Consider the following 16,898-nt stretch of genomic DNA (forward strand, 5'->3'; position numbering starts at 1 on the left):
CGCTCTGCTCCTGCATGAGGGAGACAACGCAGGCATTGTCTGAGCTCCAGGTCAATGGAGGCCAGTCACAAGGAGGTTCGGCAATTTGCTCAAGAAGAATTCTCAAAGGATTCTCTAGAAACTGTTGAACTGTTTTACCGTGGATGGCTGCAAGGCTGGTGAAGGGAAAACTGACTTCATCCCTCACTCTGCTGCTTAAATTTTTATTTTTCCTATGACTACTACTTTCATCATTTAAAAAAAGGAATCAAATTGTTTAAGAAGGAGAAAGGAATTCATTCTTCTAATGTGATTCCAGGAATCCCTTTTGGAGCCTGGATTGGTTAAAAGATCTCCAATGTTCTTTGAATACATTTTAATAAAAATCAAGATACAATAAGATAGCTAACCTTTATTGGGGACCTACTGTGTGGCAGGCAGTGTTCAAAATTACTTAGGCCTATCAGATCACAAAATCTCTACGACCTCAAGAGATAGGTATATACAACTATCATTCCCACTTTAGAGGTGAGGACACTTAGGCGTCAAGTGTTAAGATGCTTGGCCAGTGTGACAGCGGCCATGTTCTCCACCACCCTCTGCCACAACGGTCCTGGCTTCCGAACTCTAAAAACACAAAAGATACATTCCTTTCTGCCAAGCTTTTGGTTCACTTCCCAGGGGCCCCCAGCTGTCCTCTCTGGGGTGGATCACACCGTCTTTCTCTCTCATGTTGCACACACAGAGAGAGGTGTGCTGAGAGTCAGCTGCTCCCAATAGAGCAGCTCAGAGGAAAATGGACAGGCACCAGGCCTGATGTAGAGGAAGAGAAAGTTCTCTGAACCCACGCTTTTTTTTTTTTAGGCAGATTTTTTAAAGTATTTTTTTTTTTTAATGTTTGTTTATTTTTGAGAGAGACATAGCGCCAGCAGGGGAGGGGCAGAGAGAGAGGGAGACACAGAATCCGAAGCAGGCCCTAGGCTCTGAGCTATCAGCACAGAGCCCTACACGGGACTCCTCCTCGTGAACAGTGAGATCATGACCTGAGCTGAAGTCGGACGCTTAACCGAATGAGCCACCCAGGCGTCCCTGAACCCACTCTTAAAGAAGGCCCACCCTTCAAAACCTCTACCTTTCACGGTGTATGTGTGTAGAGGAGGGAAAGAGATTCTTTTTAAGCCATAGTTGGGAAGAGCAGACCCACAGTGAGCCACACAGAGGAGTCCCAGGAACGCTGGGCAGGGGACACAGAGACAGTGCCCTGTGCAGCCTGGTGCTGGAGCCTGGCTCAAAGATGAGAAGAAAGGGGGCTATGGGCCCTCTGTTGTTAAGTGTGAGCCACCAGCCAGAGAAATGACTTTTTTCCTCAGTTCTTGAACGCTGGCCAATTAGCCGCTAATTAGCATGTATATAAATTCCAGAAAGAAGGCCGGAAAATTCAATCTCAACTCCAGCCATCAGCTTCCTCCTCCAAAACCTGGCCTTGCCAATCTCCTAAGACCCTGGATCACACAAAATAGGGTCTCCGCCTGGGCTTCAGGACAGAGGCAAATGGCAGAGATAGTGTCTCTAGCCAGCGGCATGCAGACAGACTTCCCCTTAGCACAAAGCAACATGGGAACCAGAGATCATACCATGCTCATTAATCCATAAAATGAGAGATATGAAGGAACTGGGGGCCTTTTAGGGTCAAGGAGTTAGGAATGCTTCCAACACAGACTTTTAATCAGTATGCACCTATGAGGGAGCAGCCCACTGGACTGGAAGGCTCTGGAACATTACATACATGAGGAACAAATATTTAGTGAACACCTACTATAAGCAGGCTACTGTTCTAGGCCAACCAGGTAAGGACTCTTGTGTGGAGTTCTCAACCACGGAACAGGCATCTTAAGTAAAAATATAAGCCCTGCAAAGAGAATCTGCTAAATGCCTGGTATGGAGAGACGTTATGTTGCTCAGGGAAGACACGATTGCCAGGACAGCCTGGGTGGTCAGGGAAGGCCTCACACAGCAGGGGAGCTTGGCATAGTTCCAAAGGCACAATAGAATTTTTCTCGATCTGTGGTCCCCAAGCCACCTGAGGAACACTTTACAAAAATAGAGATTCCTGAACCCCATTCCAGACCTGCTGAGTCAAAAACTCTAGGAATGTTACCCTGGAGTTGCTAGTCTTTTTTACAAAAGATATTATAATTATGGCAAATTTAAACATATAAACAGTAGATAGGATACTGAAGCCCCAGGTACCCATCACCCAGCCTCAGCAACCATAAACTCATGGCCGTTCTTTTCTCGCTGATACCCTTATTGGTTTCCCCTCCTCCAGTATTATGGAATCTACCCACCTTTTAAACCAGGGACTCAGAGGCAGTCAGAACACGGATGCGAACTAGGAACTGCTCATTGATGAAGACACAGATTAGAACTAGGAACTGCTCATTGATGAAGACACAGATTAGAAGCAAGGGATTTCCAGGGACAGGTGTACAAAGGCTCAGAGAAGTGAAAAAGAATGGTACTGGGGGAGGGGGAGAGGGAGAATGGCAAATAATTTGGAACATTTAGAGGGTGGGATGTGTGGTTAGAAGGAACAGTGATAAGGGTCACAAGATCACTGGGGCTACTGGGGCCCAGTTAGCACATGTGGTGTCTTTGTGAGAAACACAGTAAGGCATCTCCTCTGGGTAGAAAAAGCACCCCTTTCCTGGGCTGAAACCACCCACAGAAGCAGAGCTGACCTGGATGCCACCCTCCACTCACTGCCTGTGCCCTTCACTGCTAAGCCATGTCCAGACCACAGACCTCTGCACAACAGGGCCAGGGCATGAGGGAGTCTGAAGGCCAGAGGAGGGGACTGTGCTTTATCTTTAGGGGCTGAAGAATGCTAAAAAGGGGAGCATGTGACAATCGTGTGCTTTCAAAGAATGCTGGGCAGCAAACGGAGGGAGGACAGAGAGGAACGATGGGACACCGAGAACCGGTGAGGGAGTCAGGTCAGTAAACTACTGGAAACTCACCTGGGAAGAAGGAAGAAGGCCCCCAAGGTCAACTCTTGAGAGAGAGAGGTTTGGGATAGAGATCTTGTTTGGGGGTCTGGGGATAACTGGGGACTGGATATAGTGACATAGAGTTGCTGGCACACAGGAGTCATCTGAAAGCATGTAAATGTTGAAATCGCTCGGGCAGAGTATTTAGGGTGGGAGTAAGGAGGGATGAAGGCCCTGGGGAAAACCAGCATTTAGAGAATGGACGTTGGAAGGGAGAAGCAGCCGGGCTGGGTAATACGGAGACTGAGGAGAAAGGGTCAGGGAGGTGGGAAGGAGGTGGGGGAGGGGAAGGTACGGCGCATAAAAGCCGACAGAGCAAGTGTTCACAACTGCGATGAGACAGACTTGGAAAGCAGAAAAGTAGAAATGTAAGGGAAAGTCAAGTTTTGGAATACCTGGGATGACAAGCCTAAGAGTCTGGACTTGGACCTGAAAAGGCAGAGTAACAGGTGTCATGGCGTACAGCACGAGCTTGCTCATCAGTCACTGAGACTTCCCGGGTCTGTCACTGACCAAGTAGGGCCTTGGGCAAGCTATTTAAGGGGAGTCTCTGAATCCCTGCCAGTAAACTGGACAGTTTATACCCACTCCTAACAGGGATGGAATGGGGATGACATCTCAAAGGACAGAAATTCTTCCTCCTGCCACTGGCACCTAACAGTGCACTGCCTTGCAGGATGGGTGAGCCCTTTGCATACGTAACTCCTGTATCTGGAACTGGCTTGTGAGCTGCTCTGGGGGCAGAGATTAGGGTCTTAAACTAATTGAAGTCAATGGTCATTTGTTGAATATTTACTATGTGTAAGACAAGAAGAGTATGTAAAATAAGATGATTGAGGGCTTGAAGAAGCAGCAGCAGCAGCAGCAGCAGCAGCAGCAGCAGCAGCAGCAGCAGAAGAAGAAGAAGAAGAAGAAGAAGAAGAAGAAATGGTCCTTTAAGGTTGTTTGCAACTTGGTGAAGGATCCACAGCGATGCCTACTGCTAACACAAGGTGGACAGCGGTAGGCGCAGCGACACACGTCTCAAATCCCATTCATTCCCAAATTGCAAATGGAAGTGCCCAGCCTGGAAAGACCTGCTCTGGCTGGTGAGACCAGGCTTTGTGCAGGCAGGCAGTGTTGTGTGAGGCCTCTGGGCTGGACAGGGGAGGGAATAAGCACAGGAAATTGGGAATTGGCAGGTGAGTTTGAGAAAAGCTACGAACCTTGGCGAGGTCAAAACAAGGTGCTATGGGGAGTAAGGAGAGAAAGGTGTCCTGGGCTATAGAGCAGATACAGCCTAAGCTGAGCCCCACTGACTCACACGCTGGTATATTCCCGTAACCCCTCCCCCAAGTATGGTGGCAGCTGTGACTTAACTCTAACCAAAAGAAGGTGGAAAAGATGATACGCTATCACTATTGTGATTATGTGACATTATAGGAAAAAGGACTTTTGCAGAGATAATAAAGGTCCCTAATCACTTGAGTGAAACCAAAGGGAGATGATCCTGGACAGTCCTGATCTAATCATGTGATCCTTTGAAAAGAGGACCCAAGCCTTCCCTGAAGGTAGAGACTCAAAGCAAGAAAGGTTTTCTTTCCTGCTGGTCTTGAAGAAGCCAGCCATGTGCTTCGAAGAAATGAATTCTGCCTACAAGCACATGAGCTAAGAAGAGGACCCCACACTTCAGACAAGCAGGCAGCCTGGCCTGACACCCCAATTGCAGCAGAGAGACCCCGAGCAGAGAGCTGGGGCACATGATGTCTGAACTCCTGACCCATGGAAACTGGGAGATAATAAATGAGTGCTGTTTTAAGCCCCGAAGTCTGTGGTATTTTGTTACAGAGCAATAGGAAACAAATACATGGACGCAAGATGCGGAGGGCCATGACTAGGGGCTAAAGAGCATGGGCTTTATTATGTAGGCCATGGGGAGGTCCTGACTATTTTTGAGCAGAGAGATGCATACTTTAGGAAACTAAGACTCATCAGTAGAAAGGAAGTCTGGGGGGCGGTTGGTCAGAACCCCTTCAAGAGCATTTACTCAGAGCACTATTCCCAGGAGAGAGTCAGAAAAGTTTTGGTGACTAAGTTCCAGGTTGAACCCAGCCAGCTATTATTCAACCCAATTAAAAAAAGGGGGGGGGGGAGCAAAAGCAATGGACAGTCATTGAGAAAACCGTAAGGAACTTTAGTGTCCTTATTGCTAATTATAAATATTTACTCCCCCCAGAATTCCTGACCTCACAGAAGAGCCTGCGTAAATAGCCCCGCTCCCTTACTGGAAAAATCAGTGTGTGTGTGTGTGTGTGTGTGTGTGTGTGTGTGTGTGTTCTTGGAAAGGGGACAGGGCGGCAGTAAGGGACTGGATGATCTGCAGTCACTTCCTGTTGGATATTGTCTAGCTCCCTTCCCCTCCTCCTCCTTGAATCATAAACCCAGAGACCCTCAAGCAACTCCTCCTTCTCTGATTCTATCTGCTGGAGACAACTAAGCCAAACAAACTCAGGAAGTGGCAAGAGGTTGGGAAGGGAGGAAGTTCATGGCACAGAAGGAAAAAGTAAGGAGAATGCCCTGATGTTGAAGGAAGAGGGTGGGGAGAGAGAGAAATGAAGGTCACCCCAAGGTCGCTCGGCGCCAAGCCTTTAAAATGTTGTGTTTGGGCTTTCAATCAAAACTGGCACAAATGGTGGGCCAGATCTCCCGGGGCTATTCAAATATTAACATTCACAGTGATAAACAGCCCCCAAAAAAGTCCTCTGTGAGCAAATTGGAACAAACAACTAATCTAAAGCGGGTTGCTAAGAGACCAGTTGGGCAGGAGCCAAAGTCAGTTCAAGTGCCTGCAGAATTCTTTATTTTCTCGCTGTCAGGGAAGGGAGGCGGAGGAGGAGGGAAGAGCTACCTGTAGATGACTCCATGTTGGTGGAGGAACATGAGGGCTGACGTAACCTCTGCAGCATAGAACCGGGAACGAGGCTCATCGAATTTTCGAGAGCGCTGAATCTGGAACATGAGGTCTCCACCATTGACATACTCCATGACAAAAAAGAGGCGGTCCTGAAAGGAGAACAGAAAATGCCATTTAGGTATTTCTACCGCAGCTGCCCACGCAGGCCAGAGAGGGTATCGTGAGCCCGACACAACAGAACTCGAGGGGGAAGAGGGTGCGGAGGTGAATGAGTCCTGGTAGCACCCAATCCAGACAGAAGACAAATACTGCAGACAGCACACGGATTAGGGTATGAGGTGTTATTTTAAATCTCTTCCTCTGTTTTATTTTTATGAACATCAGCTTAGTCTAGTGGAGAAAGCCCAAAGCTGACAGAAAGGAGACTTGGGTCTTTGTCTGATTTCTGTGACGACCTTGGAGTGTGTCCTTGGGCAAATCTCTGCCCCTTTGGAAGCTCCAGTTACCTTTACACATGGGGTAGGTTGGATAATGGCTCCCCAGAAGAAATCCATGTCCTAATCCCTTAATGTGCAAATGTGACCTTAGCAAAAAAGGACTTTGCAGATGTGCTAAGGATCTTGAGATGGGGAGTTATTCTGGATCACCAGGGTGGGCCCTAAATGCAGTCACAGTTGTCCTTATAAGAGAAAGGCAGGGGGGAGTTTTTTGAAGCAGGGAGAAGGCAATGTGGCCTCAGAGGTAGCGACTGTGATGTAGTCCCAAGCCAAAGAACATGGCGGCCACCAGAAGCTGGAAGAGGCAAAGATGGACTCTCCCCTGGGGCCTTGGGAGAGAGCAGGACCCAGCCCACACCTTGATTTTGGCCCAGTGACACTGGTTCCAGACTTCTGGCCTCTAGAGCTGACAGAGACTGGATTTCTATTGTTTTAAGTTCCCAAACTGGTGGTGATATGTTAAAGGCAGTCCTAGGAAACTACTACAAAGTAATGAGGCTGCAAGTGCCCCTTCTGCGAGGGCCACTTTTCACTCTGGAGGAGGTTCCTTCTGGGATTCCCATCTTGGCACATTTTCCCGTGGATTCCTCCCTCAAGGCAGCCTTCTGAGTGGCCCGACCACACTCCTACCTCATGGGAGGAGGGGCCTTCTTTACCTGCCCTACGTGAGCACGTTACATGAGCATGTGCGAGGCAGATAGATGGATATTCATTTTGCGGTGAATTTCTTGACTACTATTTCCTAAGGCTGTGGGGGTGTGGGGTGCTGGGCTGGGTAGGAGACAAAGAATGACGAGCCAGCACTGTCCCTGCAGAACTTATGATCCAGGGGTAGAGATGAGAAATGGGCAGAATGAAAAGCAAAATAGGAGCAGAGTGTCTTAAAGATGAAAGAGCAAGAGAAGGGCGGGTTCTCTAAGCCAGGGACCACGGAGGATTCTGGACAGAGCTAGGGCCTGAGAAAATGAGGATGCGGGGGTGGAGGGCATGAACAAATCCCAGGATTTGGGGACAGAGTGAGAATGCCCAGGACAGGAGCTGAGCAGCTCAGTGGGGGAGGAATGTTCATGGAGCAAAGGGAAAACATTGATGTTGGAGAGGCCAGAGGAACAGGGCACATTCTTAACATATAGACAGAGTCTGAGTGAAGCTGCCAGGAGGAGGTGAGCATACTGTTTTCAACCAAAATTAGTAGAAACACTTCCATTAAGACTGACTAAAAATCACAATACTTCTTTATTCATGAAGCAGTCTTGATAGCATATTTACTTTACAATTGGAAGTGCTCTGAAAATAAGTCCCCCGTTAAGAATTGTTATGAATTCAGACTGCCTTCTCCTCCCACAACAGTGTCCAGATTTATTCAAGCTGTATTGGTATTCACAAAGGGCCTAAGGTCTGGCTTCTCTTCCATTTGTCTTCTTTCCCCTTCAAGACCTGCCTTGTTTTCTCCCCCAAGTATGATTCTGACTCAAAAATACACAGGCTGCCTTGCCAACCATTCACTCAATCATCCACTCCCCATTCAAGCCTTCATTACAAGAACCAAATGCCCAGGCTGACCCCAGCCCAATGACACCAGGATTTCTGAGGGTGGGACTCGGGCATTGGTAGTGTTCAAAGCTTCCCATGTGACCTCAACGTGCAGCCAGGGTTCAGTATCAGTTTCTGCCAAGGTGTTTTGCATCTGTGAGATACATGGATTATAAGCTATTCGGATTTTCCCTCTTCTGGTTTCAAGGATACCCCAAGAACACGGGTTTGTGTATCGGAATCACACAAAGACTTGTTAGAACATGGATTCCACCCCTCGTTCCCCGAGGTTTTGATTTGGAAGACCTGGGGTGGTGAATCTGAGAATCTGCATCTCTAACAAGTTCCCAGGTGATGTCAACGCTGTTGGTCTGGGGACCCCACTCTGAGAACCGCGGCCCTGAAGCACTGGGGGCAAGCCTTTCCACCCAGCAGTGCAGCTGTGTCACGTATCCGACGCTGCCCTGCTCTAGCTGAAACACGCCATCAGAAACAACTGCTACAGTGCCTTCCTATGGTCACCAGCCCGGACTTGGGCTTTAGCAACAACGCTGCATTTCCTCAGCTGACTTTGAAAGAATCCAAATCTTTCAAGAGGAGAAAACTTCGCTTTCCCATGCCCCTCTCCACTCCCTGACTGCTTTTTATTCCACCAACCCCAGACACACAGCATTTAAGAACAGGGTCCATGGAGTGACGGAGAAGAGCTCCCTCCTGAATCTGTCACTTACTGGCTATCTGAGCCCGGGCAAATGACTTCATTCCTGTCCTCAGTTTTCTCATCTGTAAAAAGCAGATGACATAGGACCTGCCTTACAGGTGTCTTACGGGGGATGAAATTATATGTTAAGATGCATGGTTCACGACTGGTACTCTGTGAAGGTGGCCTATTCCTATTGTCACTGATGGCTGTATAGCTGCCACCATTACCAAGTCTTCATTTTCCTGTCCTTTTAGCAGCATTTTCTCGTGATCACATCTTCTTCCTGCAAACGCCTGGCTCCCTTGGCTTTTAGGCTGGTTTCCTCCCCATGTCTCGGGCAGGTTGTCTTGTGCCTACTCATGTGAGCATCCTGAGGGAGGTTAAATCCCTTACTGTATCTCCAGCAGCTAGAATGGAGCCCGGCACCTAGTGGGTTACTAGTGTGTCTTTGTCGAATGCACAAGTTCTTGAACATCCACCATGCGTGAGGCTCTAGTTGCTGGAAATTCAACAGTAAATCAGAGCTGGTTTCCCGTGTTATTTCTATTGTTAACCTCACTTTGAGTTATTCCAACATTAGCTCCTTCTGAACTTCTGTTTTAACCTTTCTACTCAATATACCTCAGTGTACATGGCCCCAAAGCAGAATCAACCCTTTTTAGATAGGATGGACTGCTGCTAAAGCAAGATCAGTTTTTCACTCCCCCTCCCTCTGTTCAGTGAGTTTGGATCCTTTCTGACCTCCACACCTAACACATCTGAGAAGCATGTTTTGATGCATAGTGAGAACCTCAAGTCATTCTGGGAACTGCTTAATTACATAAACTGAAATCAAAAGAAAGCTGGCAAACCCAGCAGCTACTCGTTAATCCCCTCTTGGCATCAGTAGAAAACAAAACAAAACAAAAATCCAACTTCCTGGTAAAGTAAGCAAATATGTTTTCTGAGGTAACCAAAGGTTTTAAAAGCCTTATTCCACCTCCTCCTCCCTTAATCTCACCTGAATGTCTAAAAAGTTACGGTCTTGTGATAGTAAGTAAAATAATAAAATTAGGAAAGAGATTATATGTCATGGCCATTTAGGGTAAGAATAGTTAATAATGACCTACAAGCCGGAAGGGCCACACCGTGTGTTTGAAATTCCCATTGGGCTCTGTTTTCCCAGAGCGCTAACCTTTCCTGCCTTTGAAGGGAAAGCTGGGCCTGCCCTGTTCATCTTTCAAGGTGTGATGGATAGCCAGAGGCTTCCTCTCAACAGCACCACATGTCCTGCCAATTGGATTTGTTTGGACGCACATTCTCCATCATTTGTTAGCTGTTTATATGTGCAAAGATTCTATCGCTTTTGAATCAATTTCACATGAGTGCCCAACAAAAGACTGGACTTGGAACAGTCCTCCTTTGATGTGCCAGTGACAGGATGAACGATTTCTCCAATGCACCATCTAAGGGAATCATGGATCCTCACTTCACACTCTGTGACATCTCCTTGACCCCTCCACATCTACACCATTTAATCTATCAGCTCAACAGGTCTTTCTTGGGTGTCCAGCCCTGGAGTGGGTACTTGGGGGGATATGAAAGATAACATAAGCCAAGGCTTTGGTTTCAAAGAACTAGAAACTGAACACGGGAAGCCACAAAAAGCAACACAAAATGTTCTATTGTTATGTACGAATCAGATCGTGAAAGCTATGTGTCTGGGTCATTACTTTCTAGCCACCATAGAGAGTAATCATCTGCCATCCAGGCCTTAGCACTTATGATCATTATAGGAAACAGTCATGGGAAAACCCTTTTTATATTTTATTTTCCATAATATCACTGGTCCTGGTCGAAGTGGCCATTTCTATAGGAATTTGGATGACACAAATCTGAATTAGAGTCAGGAGGGGGGGGGCGGGTGGAGGAGAAGTCCTGGCAAGTGAAAGGAACAGCCCTTGAGGACAGAGGGAAACAGAAAGGGACACTGCATGTGGGGATGGGGAGGCTGGGAGCAAGCAGGTGGAAAAAACTTGCTGTCTAGGAAATGGCATAAACTCTGGATGTGGGAAGACAGACTGGGTGGTGGGGGTGGTACAGGGAGGAAGTGGTTCTGAAGACACAGGGAGGAACCAAAGAACCCTAGAAATATTTCTGAGTTGTGAAATGGCATAAAGAAAGCTGATTTTATGCAAAGCTATTCTGGAAGCAGACTTCAAGATGGAGTGGTAGAAGGCAGCCTGAAGTTATTCCCACTGTTCCCTATTGCCACTGTCCTAAATACTTCATTATCTTTGAACAAGTACAACAAGCCATCCTTCCTCCTCTCTATTACACCTCCTTGGTAGAACCAAAGGAAAAATCCAATCACTCTGGGAAACTTAACCAAAACAATTTTTAATTTGTTTTTTATTTTTTTAATGTTTTTGAGAAAGAGAGACAGTGAGAGTGGGGGAGGGGCAGAGAGAGGGAGACACAGAATCCGAAGCAGGTTCCAGGCTCTGAGCTGTCAGCACAGAGCCTGATGCGGGGCTCAAACTCATGAACCATGAGATCATGACCTGAGCTGAAGTCAGACGCTTAACTGACTGAGCCACCCAGGTGTCCCAACAATTGTATTTCCCCACAAAGAAAGCAAGCCATTATCACAGGAAACATCCTTTTTCTCACTGGAGACTCAACTCTCAATTAATAGAGAAGAGTCTCGTGTGAATAAGAATTAGAATTAGTGATGTCAGCATCCCGATGCAATAACAAAAATAATTATCACTTAAATAATGTTGTCTACAGAAAATCATTTTCACACATTCTCAGTCCTTCTTCTCACAGGCCTTCTCTTCCTTTCGTCTCCCATCATTCAAAGGCCTTACTTGAGTGTAATGACCTTGTTGTGATATTTCCTCAAATTCAGATTTATCTCAACGGAATGCCTATCACAATAACCGATTCTGCCAACAGCAATGGTAGCATGGGAAATAGAGAGTGGGTTTTCACACGGCTGTGTCTTGTAACGATCTTCTAGAAGCCATCGAGGGTAGAGTCCACCCTACTTTGGGTAAAAGGGGAGACGCTTATTTTCATGTGGGAAAGCCTTAATCAGAATTGGCCAAATGGTAAAAATTCCACTTGACAGTTTGCCGGTTGAGAAGGTCTAAGCTTCATTCAGGTACATCTGATGTTTGTCTCCAATTGCTTAAAACTATGATTATTTGACATACACAGGATGCCCCAAGTTTAAAGTGACGTAAAGCTGTAGCAAACTGACTCACCCGATAAAGTTCAAATAAACATTTCCTGCCTCTGACTAGAGCTTCACTTTGCTCAGAGAACAACTTCAAGTTACTGCCAAGCTGCACCACGCACTTTCAACTGTGTGAAAGCCAGGGGCAAGAGGAAGGGTGTGCGTTCAATACGTCAGAGAACACTTTCCTTTTACAGCGGTCATCAACATCTTATGAGAAAGAAGCTTCTATGACATGACACGACAGTACGTATGGAACAGCCCCCAAATAGGCTACATGTCCACAATGTTGACTGCTGGAGTGTCTTCCTGCCATGAACAAGGGCAGTGTCTGAAGTTAAGTGGGAATAATGGCATGTCGTTAATTCCCCTCCCCATTTTAATGTTATTTTGAGAGAGAGAGAGAGAGAGAAGGAGGGAGGGAGAGACAGAGGGAGAGACAGCACAAGCAGGGGCGGGATAGAGAGAGAGAGGAGACAGAATCCCAAGCAGGTTCCATGCTGCCAGCGCAGAGTGCGACGCAGGGCTCGAACTCACGAACCAGGAGATCATAACCTGAGTCGAAATCAAGAGTTGGACGCTTAACTGACTGAGCCAACCAGGTGCCCCAGTTCCCATTTTGAAAATGATAGAATCAAGAGGGTTTCAATGGGGAACAGTGAAAAGGATAGCAGTGTGGCTTTGCTGAGTCTCTTCCACTTCACCACATCATCAGAGCGTCAGTGTCTTGTACCTCAGTGGCACCTCACAAAACCCAAGGTCCTTCTTCCTGGTTTCCCCCATTGGCTGTTTTGTTCATCAAGTGCCACTCCTGAGGTGTAGCATCTGATGACTGTCCTCTCTCCTTGGCTGTTGACCTGGACTCCAGGAAAGCAACAAGGTATCAGGAACCTTGCCCCTCACTCGTTTGCTCAACTTAGTGGCCCAGTCACCCAGCAGAGGTTTTAGGATCTGTGCTATGCCTACTGCCCACCCAGAATCTGGTCCTTCCCATTCTGGGCAAGATGGTGGCATAGGCCAAATATCTGTCTTTGATGATACCAAGAGATCATTTAGAGAGGAAGAAGACACTGCCCGTTCATTAGAGCCCATTGTCACCAGTTGTTGGCTGTTTGAAGCCAATGTTAAGGACCTCTGGAATGTTCCTTCTAAGTGTTTTTAAGCATAGGAATAAAAGTATTCTTGTTCTAACTCCATTTTCCCAACCCAGCCGAGGTCCACATCATAGTCTTGTTCTTTACCAATGTTCTTCCCATGAGCTCAGGCTGTTCCTCCCAATCCAGTGTGTGACTGTATCCAACTCTGCTTGTTTCTCACGCATAAGCCTTCCTGTGTCTTTGTTAGGTCATAAGCACCAATAGGTGGGGCTCAGGACATCCCTGTCTTGTGTAACCCCATCTTGTCTAGGCTTGGTGCATGTGCAGCTGAGTAAAGAACTACCTGAGATGCTCAGTTTTGATGCTAGAGATGGACCCCACACAGGACTGAAACAGCTCATTTAGCTGCTGCTCTGATTCCAGAAACTAAGCCGTCACCTTATCGTTTCCTGGGCCCAACACAAAAAGCAGCACTTATAGAGGTCATATTGAGGTCTGATTTCCAGGGAGCTCATGCACCTACTACCACTGCAAATAAAGCCTGTGGTCCTGGGTTAGGTCAGTCCTTGAAGCAGGTTATTGCTGTTGCTATTGTTTTTTTTTTTTTTTTTTTTTTCGTTTCTCTATCTTTGTTTTTGTTTCTGTGCTTACCTGATTCTATTTAGAGAAAAATCCAGCTCACCACTCAGAGGATTAGAACGTACCCACATTCATGGTAAAGTGACCAAGTCTATTCAGTGAAAAGCAATCAAGGAAAGTTTTTTTCAATCTTGTGTATACAAAACAACTGACCAGTTAACTGAATTGTTCCCTTTATACCTAGCTCCTTTCTTACCTTTCTTTTCTTTCCAAAGATTATGCAAAGTTCTTGTGCCAGCTTTAAAGATAAGCAAATACCAGGTAGGTGACTCTGAATGGAGAAGGTACATCAATATTTCCCTTCAGTTGTGGGAAGAATACAGAACCTGCTTAGATGGGGACATTCAGGTTGATCCGCACCAAACATGAAGAAAAGAAAAGCTGCCCCCACTTCTCCCGGCTCTGGGTAGCAGACAGAGCTGATCATCTGTAACAAGATCCTAGAATGTAAATTCCTGAACCAAAGGTTTCCAGCTTCTTCCATTCTAGCACTCTGACGGACAGAGTGTGTTCTCATGAAAACCACGGCTTTCCACAACAGGAGGCGTCTCCTGGAGTGATCAGAGCCCCGTCCCCTGCACCTGGCTGCGTCTCTGCTGTGCTTAACACCATGCTGGGCTCATCCAAGCCATTCCAGTAATGCTGTACGAAAGCACTTACTGTGTAGCTGATACTGCGTTGTGTCGTGTGTTTTGCAACTGTAGGGCCATACGAAATCAAATCAAGGGCCTGAAGTTCCCACCCGGGGCTAGAGAGCTGTGGTTTCACTGCATCATTGTATTTCTGTCTTTTCCTTTCTATCAATCCCACTTGGCTTGACTTTTAGTCCCATAGTCACGTTGTTGGACTCACATGCATGGCTGCCTTGAACCAAATAAGCCACTCCATGATGGCAAGGAAGCGTGGTTGACATCTCCACTGTGCTAAATCCCCTTTCATGTTCTGACTCCTTTAATAAAGCCGAAATGAAAATGTGCTAATCTGGGGGAAACTGGCAACTTGGAAATAATACACTAACGTACCCATACAACTCAATCCTGTGGATTCTGAACGCTCAATCACATTGTTTTAAATCTTAAGTGGCATGGTTGGTGGCTGCAGGCGTGCTAAAGAGGATTTCCATACCACTTCACTAATACTCTCATTTGATGGCAGATAGAGCGTGAAAGGTGGTTTTTTGATTATTAAATTCTTTGATCTCCATACTACTGCCCAGGTTTACTCAGAATGCCAGGCAGTGTGGTGAGATAAACTTCTAAATATTTGGTATAATAGCACAGGGCCCTCTCAAAGGAATTGTTTAGCTACGGTTGTGCTATTGTAAGAAAGTGCTAAATTCCGGCATGTGTTGCTTTCAAAAATCTATGGGCACGGACTCCGATCGACACCAGGTAGTCTGCACTAAACAGGTATAGGTACTCAAAAAGCGGAACACAAACAGCGTAGGTTTAATCTGTTCACAAACCTTTTGTTCTTAATGACCGGGAAAGGTGGTGATAGGGACAAAGCAAGAGAGAGTTTCGGGTTGAGTTGTAGCTCTGATGCAGACCGGGGGCGGGGGCAACAAATTTAATTTGGCTAGAACGCTGGTTTCTTTAAATGTAGAAATCCATTCTCTAAATAGATTGATTTAATGCCACGAATGAGGGGAAAAAAAAAGACTCAGGAACTTGCACACCTCAACAGGAATAGGGTATGACTGGACTATAGTCAAATCCTATTTGTGGTACCTTGTCAGTGGGTGTTTTTTAACGTTCTGATATCGTTCTCCATCCACACTCTCACCTGCTTGGTGTAGTGGTCCGAGCTCAGCCTGTGGACCCAGATTGCCTGCGTTTGAATCCTAACTCAGCTGCTTATTGGTTGTGTGAGCCTGGACAAACACGGACGTTGGCTTCCCCAACTATCAAATCAAGATCCGATAGCAGTGACCGCACAGAAAACAGATTACCTTTACTATAGGTGCTTGGGTCTGGAAAAAAAAAAAAAAAAAACAAAAACCAAAACTGCTAAGGAAAACATTAGTTCTAATTTTTCATTCACAAGCCTCCTTTTATTTGGTGGCTGCACGTGGCTCACTCAGTGATGGACTCATTTCAAATCAGTCCTTTGTACTACGTTTTAAACTATAAAGCACCATAAAGGTGTTTGCTACCATTGGTGACTTAGCTAAGTTTTTGCATAACACACGCATTAAAACAAAACCCCTACTTACAGAAACCTGCCATAGATGCACACCACATCACTACCCAGACAGGACCTACCCTCAGCCTTCAGAAACCACTTCAAAGAGCATTTATATGACTTCAGCTCCCACAGTTAAATGACTGGCAATTTGGAGAGGTTTTCTCGTGCAGGTGGTGACCAGCAGGTGAGTGAGAATTACAAGTGAGAATACTGAAGAAGCGTACAGGTTGAAGACCATCTCCCCAAGGCCCTGGTTTGCTAGCTCACTAAAAAACAGGCCACCTCTCTACTCCAGAGCCTTCAAAGGGTCTCCACTGTCATTTGGAACAAAGCCCCAACTATCTGTAATGGTGCTTTTCAAACTTCAGTGTACAGGAGAATCAAACGGACGCTTTTTTAAGAACACAGATTCCTGGACCCCAAATCCCCAAATTCTGAGTCTGTAGGTCCAGATTGGGACCCAAGATTCTGGATCTCCAGCAAGCTCCCACGCACTGCAATACTGCTAGTCTGGGGATCGTGTTTTGAGTAGTTCACACTGGAACCTCCGCATCTGGTGGTGATCCAAATTTCAGTCTATCTCACTGCCTCCTACTTGACTTGATTTCACTTCATCTTGCAAGCAGTCCTTGGTCTTTGTCACTTCTGAACCGTCTAGGCAACTCTGCTCCCAGAGCCTCCTCTCTCCACATGTCAAACACTTCCTATTCTCCTCCTCGGCGACGTCCCTTCCAGTGAAGACAGCTTTTACAGAACCCTTTCTCCAGTGAACTCATGGCAGTCCTCAAGCCTCCCAAGAGAATGAGTAATCATATCCTGGGCACTATAAACTTATACCATTGGCATATATTTATTGTGAATGCATACAGGGTTATTTGCCTCAGTGCTATTTTTCTACCCTACTTCTTCAACGAGACTTTCTCAGGCCATGAGAGCAGGACTTACACCTTGTATGTAACAGCCAGTCAATAATAATGACTGATTAATGAGACTTATCAGTCCACGTAATTTAATATAATTTTGGTTCTGCCCAGCTAAGACTGTCTGAATTATGAGGTAGGTGAGTACCACCAGACAATCCAAGTCAACACTTTTTT

At 46.3% G+C, this 16,898-nt stretch overlaps 1 protein-coding gene across 2 annotated transcripts in view; it reads right to left on the reverse strand.

Annotated features, from left to right (window-relative positions):
* Positions 1-16,898, reverse strand: part of PRKCE (protein kinase C epsilon) — a 501,657-nt gene that overhangs the window by 82,512 nt on the left and 402,247 nt on the right. For both annotated transcript variants that reach the window (XM_040453847.1, XM_040453848.1), the window contains exon 11: positions 5,917-6,071. In XM_040453847.1, the coding sequence (XP_040309781.1) occupies positions 5,917-6,071 (155 nt within the window). The remainder of the gene's footprint in view (positions 1-5,916; positions 6,072-16,898) is intronic.

This window comes from Herpailurus yagouaroundi, unplaced genomic scaffold (assembly GCF_014898765.1).
Source record: "Herpailurus yagouaroundi ecotype Mexico unplaced genomic scaffold, PumYag 210, whole genome shotgun sequence".
Taxonomy (NCBI): domain Eukaryota; kingdom Metazoa; phylum Chordata; class Mammalia; order Carnivora; family Felidae; genus Herpailurus; species Herpailurus yagouaroundi.